We start from the raw sequence: 15625 nt of genomic DNA on the forward strand, positions 1-15625 counted from the left end.
GTATGTGCATGTGTGTGTATGGTAGTCTTACTGAGGGTGCCATCTTTACTCTGCCAGTTGGATTTTCCCCAATATGGCATTGGGCAGTAAACACCTACACACGCTGACACACAGCTCTCACTCCTCAGGTGTACCCTCTAGGTTTGGAAGAGAGACTTGTGAGGGAGAGTACAGGTCTTCTGAAGGGACATACAGTGCTCCTATTACGATAATACATCAAATACACACACACACACCCCTAGCACCACACACCACACACACACCAAGTAGATAGTCCTTAATTGATTATATTAATCATTCAGCTTGTAGGATAATATAATTTTCACAATCCGTGCCAATATTGAGAATCGAAACATTTAGTCTTCATGTTTCTAATTTTTTCTTTCTATCTTGCACACACATGCAAACAGCATTTTTGTGCAATTAAAAATCTGAATCTCTTTATCTTCCCTCTTTTATACTTCTTTTTTGCGCAACTCTGCTACGTCTTCTACATCTTTTTTATTCACCATTTCTCACAACATTGATTCCAGGAATAGATAACAGAATTGTTGCTCTCCTGCACGTTGCTGGTCACTGTTGCATCATTTAGCAGACTTCTGCCATCGGTGTGCAGTGACAGGTGACCGCCTCAAGTCATATTAAAGAGTAACAATGATATAGCATGCTGAGCCGCTTCCAAGAGAAAGCATGGTATACAATCAAATGTTGCTTCAAAGAGGTATAAATTTAACTTTGATTCATTGATTTACAAACTGCAACTTCACTGTTTTGGTTCAGTCTCGCAGCTGTCAGCAAAAAAAGCCCTAAAAACCCACAGTACACTACCTTCTTAGCACCACACAGACCAACAGACAAAGTTTGCAACTAGCATGTGAACATAGTAGAGCATTTAGCATCTACAGAGCCAAATGTATTCCCCAGGTGTTGATGGAGAACAAAAGAGAGCCCAAAGGAGAGTGATTATTGAAATACTATGGACACAAATATAACCGCAATGGGATGATAATGTTGTTCTGTGTCTGCTGGATATGTAAATAAGCAACTGTTTGCTAACATATCAACTTTATAAGGTCATAAAATGTTGATGTTGTGTTCACAGCTTGTTTCTGCTGCCAAGAGTGGCCAATAAATCAGTTATTGCAGGTTTCATAAGACTATTTCAGAATCCTTATTGTCAAATATTTAATGTTGTCCATTATAAATGTCATAGATCAGATTATCTTCCTATTATTCATTATGAATGGAAGCCAATTAGGTCCTTAGCAAGCTACGTTACTCATCCAAAATCGTATAAAGATATGAAAAACAATCATAAAAGATTTGACTTGACTGCTGCAGCTAAACTAGAACCAGGTGGAGCTGTTCGCATTGCCTGCAATCAGCTGGGAAACACAGAACCATCAATTAAGTTTCTTGTCAACACACAATCTGCATATCTATTTAGATTTCCGTCAGTTGGTATTGTAGCTGTTACATCCTGTAACCAACATGTTCTTGTGTGTTTGCTCATTCTTGGTTTTCCTTCCCTACACTCATTCAGTTCTTTTACAAACACTCAAGAGGGTTGTGGGTATGTGAATTGATTGTGTGTGTGTGTGTGTGTGTGTGTGTGTGTGTGTGTGTGTGTCTTATAGATTCATTTTAGCCTCTGTCCTATAATTTACAATCTTTTCACTGCTTTTATCCGTTTGCAGTTGATGGGAAAGATGCCCTGGTCACCTCTGGCCTCACTGTGTGTCTGTCTGTCAGCCTGTGCCTTTGGCTATAAGCGTGCCAGTACGAACACGTGTGTGTCATTGTCTCCTCCAGAGGAAAGTGGGGTGCGTACATTAATGACTGTTTTATGTTCCTTGCTATCTGAGTCTCTTTTATTCATGTTGGCCATGACGGCCTAATATCTGCCTGTCAAACAACTTCTATTCACTCCGCTAACAGACTGGAGACTGATACTTAAGACACAAAAAAACACACACCTACGTATAGGGCACTCATACCCTCCTCGTGGATTAGTGGGTGGTGAAGGAGCCACACTGGGCATTATGTACTGTTCTTGCTCCAATCAATTACTATTCATTTATTCCAAAGGAGTGACCGTGCCCTGATCTGAAGAGGTATTATAACTAGTGTGTGCCTTGCAGTTTATTCAAATCTTTTTAACAAAACTTTGTATGTTTTTTTATTCTCCTCCTACCTCTGTCACCTTCTCGGCTGTGTGTTCACTTATTTCTATTGTCTGTACCCATTTCTCCTCCTCCTCCCAGCCCTCTCTTTTGTTAGAATCTTCTAGTCTTTCTCCTGCTCTTTGATTACTTGCATCTCCCAATCCTCCCCTCTCATCACTCCGACCTTCCTACTTTCTTTTTCACATCTTCCAAATCATCCCTGGCTCATCCTTTAGGTCTCCCCTTGCTTCTCTTCTTTCCTACCGATCTACCTCACTAACTAATATTCCAACTGGCGCACTGTGAAAAATAATATTGCATTCTTGACTTTTAGTGCCATGTTCACACCCCATTTACACTTGGTATTAAAATACAATGTGTATAGGGAAAAACACATGTTAATGCAACATCTGGAGGTAGTCTGGCTTGTACTGTGTGCAGATCTGAGGCAGGTAAGAGACACACCTCAAGAGCCAAAAGATGTGTATGAAAAATGAAAAGCCAGTGGAAAATGACTTATATACAATAAGAAAGTTAAGCTAACAGGATGCTGGCTGTAGCCTTATACTGAATAGACGTCAATCTTCGCATCTAACGCTCAGCAAGAAAGTTAATATATAATATAAAGTAAGCTACAAGATACGTCTCATAGTGAGTAAGACATTTATCCCTCAGTATTCTTCAAGTGATAAAAAAGAACGAAAAAGGAAGCCTCACCCTAATTTTAAAATCTCATACATTTTCACCCCCTATACTCCCACTGTCCCTTCTTTCTACTCCATTGTATCCATGTAAAGTACGTAGTAAAGCCTTGTAGTCCTAATAACATCCAATTTCAAGCCCTTCACATCCATTACTAACAATACTATTATCCCCCCTCCCCTCTGTGTCCCTCATACACGCACATTGCATTAGCCTTGGGAGAGAACAATATGATGTAGTGACACTGGTCTAAATGGACTGCTTTGTGGTGTGTCTATGTGTTGGTATTGGATGTCTATGTGAGAGTGATTACCCAGTTCATATTTAAAAAGACAATACATTTAAACATTGTAAAGTAAGTTGGTTTTAACAGTTTTGCTATTAAACTGATCTGCACTAGTTTATTAGTTGGTATCAAGCTCAGTAGATGTTTTTTGCCCATCAACAAGAAGGCCTCAGACACAGTTCTCGCATTAAGAAGTCTACACAGTCTACATAGTAAAAAGGGTTAAACAAAAACTGAGATGTGTTCTTATCCTCATAATAAAGTGTTAAAAACATGTTTTACAAAGCTACTTTTGAACCTAAAATCGGACATTAAAAAGGTATTTGTGATACTGTAAAATACATACAAGCCTACGTGTGTATCTTAAAGTTTTACACATACAGAAGGTGTAATTTTTTTTACATTACTTTTTATTTCCCAAAGTCCTGATTAAGATGGTGCCACACGAGAGACAAAAGGTAATTATCATAAATGAACAGCAAACAGACACCACACCTTTAACAGCTGTGCCCCCAAATTGCCCCTTTAAAAATGCTATTATTATATGAGGGGGTAAAACTGATACATCAAATTGATGCATTAGTGGAATAATCCAATTAATTGCATTGTGAAGCCATTTGGTTTTCAGGTGGAGAGGCTCCTGAGTGGTGCTCTGATGAAGAAATATTTGTGTGTATGAAAGGAATCAGCAGCACAGTCACTGTTTGAATTACACTTACACATACCAAACTGATTCACTGATTCATTAATGCATTACAAAGATTCCTCATGTGGCATTTAATATATCTAATGATACTTTATAATCTTTAAGATTTTCATGAATTGACTTCTGGTTGGGTATGGTTGAGTAGACACACGTTAAGTCTCGCTCCTATATTATGTTTGCTATAACCCTGTAATTTTACTTTAACTCAGCACCAAAATATGGCAACAAGATCAACCAAACAAGGCAACAAAAAAATGTCTGCAGAAAACTCACTAAAAAAGGTTTTTACCATTTACCATTTATTTTTGATGCTATTAATATTTTTAAGCTATAGTCATTCAACATGTTCACACACGAGGGGTACACAGGAAATGATGCATTCATATAATCCAGCGTTACTGTGTGTAATTTTATCTGCCTGATAATTTCATATTTACTCTCTCTCTCTCTAAACTACTGCTAATGTACACCAACTTTTCCTACTGCTGCCTTGAACTTGAGCTTTTATTGTGAAGCTGTCACAGGAAACTCAATGTATTTGTCACCTGACCATGATCGTTCATTAAAAATGCAACACAATATCTATTTTTGTCTGTTTTCGATGCGTGGATGATTTTACTACTCTACCATTTTATTCAAATTGAAGATTGATTGGTCGCATTGACAAGCTGCTCAGTAAGGATTAAACCTCCCTTCCTGTTACCATCAGTAACCAGAGGTGTCGCTACATTAAATCTTCTGAATTTTCAGGATTCCTACAAAAAAAAAAGCTTCCCACCAGCACTTGAATGCACTAACACAAGCCACTATGAGCATTATAATTAGTGGACTGTATGCCCTTTGTGCACAAATGGCAGTAAACAACAGTAATAGATTAGGATTTGTCCAAAGACTCTTTTTCCCTCTTTCATCATCTTTCTTACAGCTTCCTCCTCATTTCTCGGTTAGTTTTTTAATCAAAACTCTATTTTACTAAATTGTACATCATCTCTCTCCTTTCTTCTTCGACCTTCCCTCCTCCATTTTTTCGAAGCTACATAAGATCTCCCCTGCCCCTTTCCCTTACTGCCCCCTTCCATTGTAAGAACCAACAAGTCTGCCAGACAGAAAGAGGTCAGACTTCTTATCCGAGCTTCATAATGGTTTCTGAAGAGCAGAGCACTGGGCATTGCAATAATTACCAAGCCATTGGACAATAGACGCTGCATAATCAGTATGGAGATGAATGCTGTCTGCCTGTCCCAAACACACTAAACATTCACCGTATTACTGTTTCCTTGGACTATGTATTCATTTGTGAAGCTTTTCATTCTTTTTCTGTCTTGTGTTGTAATGCAGTTTTGCCAATCACCACTCAACCATGTTTCTCTTTTGCCCTCCTCTCCCTTCTTGTTCTGCCTCGCTACGACATTTTCCCAATGTCTACCAAACTTCTTTATCATTCTCAGTGTAACTGCATGACTGGCCGACAAAACACAAGCTTGCTTCAATTCACAGCAGGGTCAAGAGTTGCGTCTGTATTTTGCGTGTCTGATGTGGTGCAGGGTCGAGAGCAGTATGCCACCACCTATTGGCCCAGAGACAGCAGCACTTACTCTTCCTCTTCAAATGCAATATTCCCCTTAAATTTATCTTTCAAAATTAGTTTTCATACATATTCTGCACCTCTGTGTTCCAATGCTACTGAAGATATATCAGACTTACATTTAGTGAATTATTCAAAACCATAAAGCCATGTCTCCCTTATATGGAACCATTCTGCATAAGGATTAATGTTCATTGGCAGTGTTAGTGTGATGTTAATAAATTGGAAGGACACCAAGGTTCAAAGTACCTTCAACACTGGAGATTTTATTGTGTTTTATTATTTATATATTTTTTTTATTGAACTAAGGCTAATATCTTCCCTTAAACTTATAGCCATAGTTTCATGCACATGCATGTCATTAATATATATATAAGATTTTTTTGTTTGAGTACAGTATTTACTTTTACAGATAACTTCTGTTTATGTGAACTTTTTTTCATATTAAGTTTCTGTCATCATTCCTACCTGTAATAATAATATTGTACTTATTAAGTAAAGTGCCAAGATGTGGGAAAGTGGAAACATCACTGAAAAGAAGAGAGACGAGGCGAAGACAAGCGAGATGATTAGAAAGATTTTAGACAAACCTCAAGTTTAGCTAAACTAATTTGGGCAAGAAAATGAAGTTTTAGTTGTAGCAGGTTTCTATTATGGCTGCATCAAATGGAGACATTTGTGGTAGTAGTAACAATATCTGTAATGTACTTCTTAATGGTTGTGTTCTAAGTTGTCAGCTGCGTTGTTGTTTTTGCTGTAACAGCAGCTGATGTTGCAAAAATTGGTGTAATGACTACCCTTGAGTTCATAGTGTGAACTAGTTGAGTTTGGTCTCATCGACGGTTTTACTGCCTCACTGGGGTCATTATTAGAGCTTCTGTCACACTTTTTTAGTACAGTTGCTGCTAATGTAACTGATACTAATCCTGGCTTTAAACCACTATTGTATACACACACACACACACCTTCACATATGCATGCACAGGTTTGTCTTTCAGGAAAGTGTGATTTGGGCACCGTCCAGCGCAGATGGCTTAGAGCAGAAAAGGAAAGAGACTGAGGGAGGGGTGCACAGCCAGCAAGACTTGAATATAATCAGGTCAAAACAAAAATTTTAAGATGAATATTTTTAAAATACACTGCTGGAAGGTTTCATCATGCAATAATGAATACTCTCGACCTTCCAAATTGTGACTTTGTTTGAGTGTCTCACAAGCCTAAACTAAGCACTGGTATTTTCTGCCACAAAACAGAGTTAAGTATAACACTGCAACAATTATATCTGACTGACTCCAAAACGTATCGCCATGTTCTGTATGCAGTGTCAGGTAGAGCTGCGTTTCCACCCAAAGAGCCCACGACTTTTACTTTTCTTAAACACTGTTTTGACAAATATGCACAAACTGTTTAAGACTCTTTTGCACAATAGCTGTAGTATCATTGCACAAAAAAGGGGAGAGAATTCAAATTTTAGTTCACAGTGGCTACACGACTAGTTAGACTTATTATCTTTTGCCAGAGACTACGGTGCTAGCTCCTTGAACTACAGGCGTACATGAAGGTTTAGCTACATCAAATGTGTCAAAAGAAATGCTGTAAATAAACTTGGCAAGAAATGATCGTCTGTTGCAAGTGCTTCAAATTTTGGCAACCATAAAGGAAGAATTTTAACTATCATCAAGAAGTCATCTGTGTCCTCAATTTTTTGTAAGTATTTTTGTGTTGCAATTTTGTATTTTAAACGACAGGAGGTTATCAAATGCCAAGAGGGAAAAACAATTAATTTGTATTTTGTGAAAGAAAGTATGAGGGCTTGTTTTCTTTTGAGAGGAAAGGATGACACTAAACTTAAAAAGCAAAACAAATGTGATTAAATAAAAACTTTTTTTTTGGTACACTCATTTTTAAGGAACACATAAGAGACATCATTTTCCTGTCTCTTGTGGCATCAGAGAAGACTTTAATAAAGGATGACCTCCGTCCAAGCACAGGTTTCTTTCAAAGTGATTGAAGAGCAATTAAGGAATTTGTAAAGAAACACCATAAAAAAAGAAATCTAGATTCAACTATTTAAAGTTAGACATCTTCCTTTAATGGAATCAGCAGTGAGGATAAAAAATTTAATTAGTTTTTTTTATTTTCCTGTTATTGGTGACTTTTGATTAGACTGCAACAATTTGCATAAAAGCACAGCTATGTCTGTTTAGGACCCAACCAAGGTGAGCACCTTTCTATTTATCTTCCACTGCAATTCTTTAAGGGATATTCACTGCTTTCAATTGTGAATTTGAAATGAACTTGAAGTTTCCTTGAATACCGCTGTTGGTACGGGCAAAAAGTGTATGAACAGTGTGTTTATGTGAGGCGGGGAGGGGGAACAAAGATGTTATGACACACTCCGGAGGGGACACACAGTTCTGATTACACGCAATCCCACACTCTGACATACGGCCCATGCTTTAGTGGAAAGCCTTTTTTTTTTTTCCTTTGTCAATTTGCATATGAGGTCGTTAATTTTCTCAAAGCCGCGGACTTAATGAGTGGATGGCTGAGAAGCTGAACGGGATGCAAATAATAACATTTGATAATGCAGAGCCACAAAAGAGGGGGAGAGGCCTCCTATTCACCGAGATGGGACTTGAGGTAAATATGCACAGTAATTATATATCAGCGCACTTTAATTATGAGGCTACACGGGGAGCGAGAAAGAGAAAGATGGAAAGATAGACAGAAACACATTGAATTAGACGTAACAGCATATAAATTAAACATTTGAAATAAAGACACAATGAGGAAGAGGGAGAGTAAGAGTGGGCTAAGAGAGGAATTAGTGGAAAAACCAGAAAGTACGACAACGATTAGACATGGACAGCCACACTTTTGCACATACATTATTTACCAACACATACACAGTTCCACATACTACATACAGTGTGTGTGTGTGTGTGTATGATATCAACTCCATAACAAAGTAATCCCTCCAGTAAATGCCACTTATTAGAGATGAGCATCTTGAGTAAAAGACAAATCAATAAACTTAAACAAGCCTTTAGTATGTGTGTGTGTGTGTGGTTGTGAGTGTATGTGTGTGCGTGTGAGTGTGAGTGTCTGTGTGTGTTTTGGGTGAAGACCGAGTTACACAAAAGCCTAATCTTTCTTTTCTCCTTCTCATTCTTTTGACATGGCAGCAGTCTGACAGATCCTCAACGCTGCAGCCTATTTATTTAATCCCCCTCTCCTTTCTTCCTCCTGTCCTGTCAGAGGAAAACTGAAGGAGAACCACTTAACTCGTTTTTCTCTTTTATTCACTCACTGATGCATGCAGATAAAGAACAATATTTGCATCTTTCAGTCACATCCACATTAGCCCTTATACTCTGGCTGCCAAATAGCAGTTAACAATGATGTATATCTTTTTACCTTTTTCTTTAGCTGTGCTTTGTTTATCTATACTGCAAAAGTAAGGCATACATATATATAAATACATAGAAAACTACAAATAAATATACATTATATATATGCAATGGATAAACATGAATGCAAGTAAGCAGCACATGTGCAGACATTTATAGAGAGGCTGCAGTGTAGAGGAGGGACATGGAGAGGGAGGGAGATATAGACACAGAGAGATGAAACGAGACAGTGCAACAGTCAGATAGACACTGATAGCACAAGAGTAAGAGGCAGACATTTATGTCTGGGCTATGACTAAAAAATGGCCCTGTACCACATTATATTCAGAAAAATAGTGAACTTACTACTCATTAGATTTTTTTGTGTTAACATTTCTCTTCTTTCTCTCTTCTCCCTATCTTTCTCTCAGGTTTGACCCTCAAAAGGGCTTTTGGTGCCAGCTCCTTGAGGGAGGAAAGACAAAATGTTTGGGAAAGAGCAAAGGGAGGAAGTACCCTCCTATGGAGCCAGAGGTAAATGTATATATTTTAATTAAAATTAATTTATGCTTAGTGAAAACTATGATATATGCATGGAATGAATTGTTAGAAATAGAGACAAATAAAAAAGAAAAAGCAGCAGTCTGATAGACAGTGACAGCCCACAGTGGCCACCATTGCTGTGGCAAAATTTCCCACAGGACTCAGCATTGGGGTGGAAACTGTCAGCCAATCAGATCCAGCCAGAAAGTTACAACCTAATTATTAGGACTCAATAGTGACACAACATCCGTGAGAGAGTGGATGGGGAGGGGACCGGGGGGGGATTAGGATGGAGGGAGAAAGGTAGAAGTAGAAAATCCAATCCATAAATCTTTGTCCTGGCTACTGATTCCACAGAGGAGAGACCAGACCTGCAGACAATGAATCATACCTTTGCTCGCACATGAAGACAAACACACATAGACACAATTTGTCTTCCTACATGTGCTCACACATGGCTAATGGCTGCGCCTCCGTGTCACCTGTAGTTAAACCGTATTTGAGTTTCCACCAGGGGGACAGAAGGAGAGGACAGATGAGGAGGGAGGAGATGGAGGGAACACCAGGGAGGAGAGACAAGAGAGGCGGAGAAGAGGGACACTCAGGAGGGAGAGAGATAATGGATCTCATGCATCCTTCATGTTATTTTCTCCCTCTCTCTAACCTCTTCTTTCTTAGCTCTGTTCATACCACTCGGCACTTAGTGGCCCAAAAGTCCTATTGAGGAGAAATAAACTAATCTAAAGATGGTGGCACATCATTAATCTCTCTCAATATCTTGTTTGCCCCCTTCTCCCATGCTGTCTATTTTGTTTTTCTCCTCTAAACATCCCTTCTTCCAACTAATTTTTTCACTCCCTGAACTTCTCACCTCTCTTTCCTCCTTCTTCTTTTATTGCCATACGCATGCCCCTCTTCTATTCTACTCTATTTCTTTATATACTTCCTGTATTCTCCTTCACTTATCGAATCCTGACTTACCAACTTGTTTTCTTTTTCCCTTTGTTTTATTTCCTCACTACTCCCCCCATCCATGTCTGCTCATCTTCTTGCCTATTTTGCTCTCACCCTTCAACTTCTTCCATCCCCCACCACCCTCTCTCCCCTCTCCTCTCTTCAGGCACATGCATATCTCTCCAGGTACTACAGGGAACACAACGTGGAGCTGTCAAAGTTGCTGCATCGTCTCGGACAGCCGCTTCCCTCCTGGCTTAGAGAGGAGCTTCAGAAGGTCAGCGGCATTAAACTCTGTGACACTCATCTCACCAGCTTATAAAAGTTGAAGTGTTGAATTTACATCAGTGGATAGTGGGGGAAGATGTTCTGAAAGCCCTTGAAAACGTGGTTTTAAATCTTAAGTATTTTATTAAAAAATTAAATTTATGTGACTAAAGCAACAATTGAAGTCTGAATCTTATTATTTCAGGGTTGTGTCGTTAGATCAGAGGCCAGCTTCACCAGAAAGATACTTAGTGTCCTAATGTTACTTGTAATGTTACTGATTTTAAACCTAGAGTCAGCCGCCCTACCCCCAGGCCAACCTCAGAACTAAAAGACTCACGTTTCCATGGTAACAACCAGTGACACCTGCTGACCTGTGGCAAAGAGGAAATCATGGCTCATAAATTCTGCTAAGAATGTTGTGAAGCAAGCAATGAGAAGGGAAGGTGTTAGAGGCCATGTAACCCCATTGAACTTCACTACCGTTCGCCAGTTGTTTTTATTTGCACGAGGAAACCGGACTGAGGAGTTTGCAACTATACTGAGCCCAGCCATATAAAGAAGCCTCGTCACAGGAACAGGTCTATCCAGTGTTGAGATTTTATGCTACTGGAGCTTTTTTGTATTGTTGTGCTCTTTGTTGAATTTTCGCAGTAAAATATTCAGGTCAGTCATGTGTTTTAGTTTGAAAAAAGTCTAAATTTTTTCAGAATCTTTTACAAATATGTCCTCCAGTTGGTCCAACAAGACAGTGTTTGTGCAACAGATGGATTTATCATCGTCAGTCTGACAATTAGTTAGATCTAAGACATAGTCAAAGTCTGTCTTGTGAAAGGAACAACAGTCAGTAGGTTTAGATTCAGCCGATTTGTTTACAGAAATATGTGTTGTCACCTTTTTCAATAGAGCCCTGCCCACTGCCAACCAGTGAGGAAAAAAATTAAAAGCTCCTATAACTCCCAAAACTGTTCTGACTTTGGCAGGAAATGTTGTGCTCATGTAGGACCCCATCGCTCGTCTTAAGAATCAGAGTGATAGAATATGTTTTCAGGGCCTTTAGGCTTAAAGTTAAACCATACAAAACAAAAGCGAAATGTGGGGATAGATTGTCAATGGACAAATCTAAATCTAAATATTGCTGGCTTGTAAAAGAAAAAAAGATATCTTCTGAATCTGAGTGTCGAGGAATCGTGTCGTGGAATTCAAAGCATGCACTTGAATTAGGCTTCGTAGTGTAAGTGCTGTTGCTGACATTTGTCTCACCTTGATCTCTGCAGAGCCCTCTTTCTTTTGCAATGCTCAACAAACAGTGTTTGTGTTTTTGTCTGAGTATTTGTTTGCACTGTTTGTCACTGTTCATGAATCAGAGGGAGCCACTTGACAAGTCCACTTAGGTTTTCCAGCCCATTCACAGCAATTACAGCATGTTTTCTGTCCTTTTTTCATGGTTTGACATTTCAATCAATAAGAAAACAAAATGGAATTAAATTACCTTTTCCCTTTTCTCTGTTTCCATCTCCATCCCCTCCCTCTTTACCTCTTTCTGAAGGTTAGATAACCTTTGCATCCATGAACCAGGGTTAAAGGTCAAGGGGTCGAGGACCAAGAAGTGACCAGGAGACCTGACCTTCAGATGCACTGTCTGTGGCCTTTTAGGAAAAACCCTGAGGTGAAGGCAGGGACAGGGTGCCTTGTTTCACCTAGGAGCTGTGTCACTGCTGATGGGAGCAGAGGTCATAACAGCGCAAAGAAACTTTGCTGAACTGAACTGTTGAAAGGATGAATGAATGGATGGATGGAGGAGTGACTAAGACAGCTCTGAAGACAGTGGGACCACATTAGAATAATGAAGAGAACTATGGGAGACAAGGAGCATTTGGCAAGTCTTTGATGCCCAAACCCTGTTCTGAACTATGGTGAACTCTCGTGCAGACCTGCAGTGACTTTGATGGTTATTACTACTATTATTACTATTATTATTGTTTTATTTTCACCTTTGATTTATGATGCCAGAACAGCGCTGGTCAGCTGTGCGTGGTTCCTATAGAGATGACTTTGCACTAAGTTCTGTTCCATGTATTTCCGAGACAAAAAAATGCACCCTATATGGTTTTGTCTTACTTTTTTGTTTTTTTGTTTTCATATATATCACAATGAGAGTGAATAAGCAGGGAGGATAAGTGCATAGACTCAGGGTGAGTGACAGGCTGTTACTTTCCATGATAGGTTCTCATTGTTATGTGAGTTAATTTTTTAAAGTGAAGCTAGTTTCTGGTAGATCTGGTAGCCTTGTTCACCCTTAGAGATGTCACTTGAGACTTTCACTGGAAAGTATGGACTGGAAATTATGCATTGCCCGCTCATTATTTTCCTGTGACTTGCCATGCAGAAGAAAGCGGTGTCCATTTAGCAGAGCATGAGCACTGATGATTTCAGCACTAAGGACTGAGGAGGCATGTGGGAAGGAAAAGTGACCAAAATGAGCCTAATGGATATGACACTTAATTCCAGGACCCTTTAAGTAGCTACTGTAACCGCAGGCAATTTTTGTTTTGTCAGTGTCTCATTTAAGTCTCAACCTCCTTTTTTTTCCTTTTTAAAACCAGTGGCCTATGTTGTTGAGCTTCAATTTGAATGCAAAAAACCCCCTAAATGTCAAACACAGAACCAAAATTAAAGAAATGGATATTACTGACAGGATAAGATGTTTTTTTTAATGTCCAAGAAACACTGAATTATACTATCTAGGGACACATCTCCAGACATATTTAAGTGACGTGATCTTTGGCCCAAATGGTAGACTGTTTGTCCTCAAAGGTAAGTGGAAATTGTGTGCATGACAGTTTGCTATTCAAAGAATTTATGGCTGTGAGGTATTGCATCAGTTACCAACTAACCTATCATACAATCATGTTCAAGTTAAACAGGAAGGTTATTACAGCACACACAAACATGTTTTCATGCCAGACTGTAAAATATAGACTATGCTGTTACACAAACCTGACACGACAATAAAAGACAAACAACACAATAGCAGACATTCACTTTGGAGGATACCCACTGTGGATTTTTCTCCCTCACTTACATTAAAAGTGCATTAGGATGGCAGCTTACTATTGTTTTAAGACAAAAAAGACCTCATTCTTCAAGGCACAAAATGGTAATCAGATACACATCGGTCCCTGTTAGAGGGTGTGGGTAAGTATTTTGACATACTGCGGTGAGGGCTGCTAGGTGAGATTGTATTTGTCAATCTGCTGTTGAAATATTTCTCTGATCATAAAATTTTGAAAATTTGCAATAAACCTTGAATGTGATTGAAGCTTCGATATTACCAGAGAACACAAAATACAACCTTTAGCCATGAAGTCACAAAAGGCTTCCACCATCAGATTAATGGCTTGAAAGGCATAACAGCGTTATATGCCCAAACTGGTCTGAAAGATCAGAAGACATCAATTAAATCAATTAAAACACCCATTACCAGTAAGGCAGTAAGGACAAATCCGAAGCATGTGAATGTTGGAGAAATGTTTGAAAAAAAATTTTTTTTTTTTTAAGCAACCATTTTTTACACTCAAAGAACCCCTTTTTGGCAGAAATGTACAATATTGCTTCCCATAAATCATTGTCTTTATCTACAGTAGCTCCATCCCTGCAGTACCCCATTGTGTTTGTAAGGAGCCAGAACCGACTGTTTAAAGGGACGAAATAATTTTAGGTATTCCAGTTATGGCTCGTTTACAGCAGGGTTCGATCTTTACTATAGAGTTAACAGGGCCAGGTAATAGCAGGAAAGCAGTCAGTGTTTTTACTAATTAAGTCTCCAGTGTGCATATATTTGAACAAGGATATGATATTATGTATGTAATGGATTTTTTTTTTGTCACTTTAAACAAAGAAAGGTGTGAGAGTGTGTAGCAATGTGGTTGTTGAGAAAAGGGTATATTTAGTTATAAATTACGTCATTGTTGACAAGAAAGAAGCTTGTGATTGGGATATGAAAAGGGGAATTTATTTATAGCCGCTGCATAGCAGAACTTTCAGCCCAGTGATAAGCCACCAGAAATTAGTTGTTGCACCATCATCTTCAATAGTCCCCAACAACAAGATTATAGTTTCAAAAAAGACCTTGTTCCAGATAAAGGAAGTAAACTCAAGTTTTCTAGACATAATCAGTCTAAAAGTAACACAAATCCCAAATCTATAAACCCTCAAAAGCAGCTGGTTGAGGAGGGACTTCTAGCATCCAATTTGATGTGCAGGAGATCACTCTTATTCAGGTTTAATCATTATCCTTAGATCTTTCCCAACTGGTTTTCCCAAGTGTTGCCACACTTTAAGAGATGGAAACAGATATGAGTAGAATTAAATTATCGTGTATAATGAGACCTTCTGTTCTGTACCACCTCTGGTGACATCGAATATAAGCTCATTAATGCAGAGAGCTATGGAGGTTCAGTGGGAATAGCAAAAAGGAAAAGACAAAAAAGGGCAATGCTGAATGGTTCCTCTATTCATTTTATCTGATTTATGTTTAGGCACAATATTTTGATCATGATTTTTCTACCAAAACCAACACAAGAACAATGCAAAAATATAGACTATATATCTATGTATACACTGATCAGCCATGAAATTATGACCACCTGCCCAATATTGTGTAGGTCAGCATGGGCACTCTGACTGGTATGCAACTATGCAGCCCTATACCAACAAACTGCGTTGCATTGTGTGTTTTGACACCTTTCTATATAAATTATATTAAATCGAAGTTTTATATATATGCATTGTGATATATCAGAATATATATATAACCAGCATTAATTTTTTCAGGAATTTGAGCTACTGTTGCTCGTCTGTTGGACTGCACCACATGGGCCAGCTTTCTCACCCCACGTGCTTCAATGAGCCGTGGCGGCCCATGACCCTGTCTCCAGTTCAATGCTTTTCCTTCCTTGGACCACTTTTGATAGGTACTGACCACTGCAGACCGGGAAACACCCCACAAGAGCTGCAGTTTTG

General features: G+C 38.8%; 2 protein-coding genes across 2 annotated transcripts in view; one reads left to right on the forward strand and one right to left on the reverse strand.

Annotated features, from left to right (window-relative positions):
* Positions 1-13279, forward strand: part of LOC118326699 (bifunctional heparan sulfate N-deacetylase/N-sulfotransferase 4-like) — a 41234-nt gene extending 27955 nt beyond the window's left edge. The window contains exons 7-10 of the mRNA XM_035659743.1: positions 1698-1755; positions 9268-9370; positions 10500-10610; positions 12155-13279. Of these exons, the coding sequence (XP_035515636.1) occupies positions 1698-1755; positions 9268-9370; positions 10500-10610; positions 12155-12184 (302 nt within the window). The 3' untranslated portion in view covers positions 12185-13279. The remainder of the gene's footprint in view (positions 1-1697; positions 1756-9267; positions 9371-10499; positions 10611-12154) is intronic.
* A 311-nt stretch (positions 13280-13590) lies between these two features.
* The window catches only part of LOC118326700 (bifunctional heparan sulfate N-deacetylase/N-sulfotransferase 3-like), a 7950-nt gene continuing 5915 nt past the window's right edge, over positions 13591-15625 (reverse strand). Inside the window, exon 7 of the mRNA XM_035659744.1 lies at positions 13591-13600. Coding sequence (XP_035515637.1) covers positions 13591-13600 — 10 coding nt within the window. The remainder of the gene's footprint in view (positions 13601-15625) is intronic.

This window comes from Morone saxatilis, unplaced genomic scaffold (genome assembly GCF_004916995.1).
Source record: "Morone saxatilis isolate NCDOM2014 unplaced genomic scaffold, NCSU_SB_2.0 Contig17, whole genome shotgun sequence".
Classification (NCBI taxonomy): Eukaryota; Metazoa; Chordata; class Actinopteri; family Moronidae; genus Morone; species Morone saxatilis.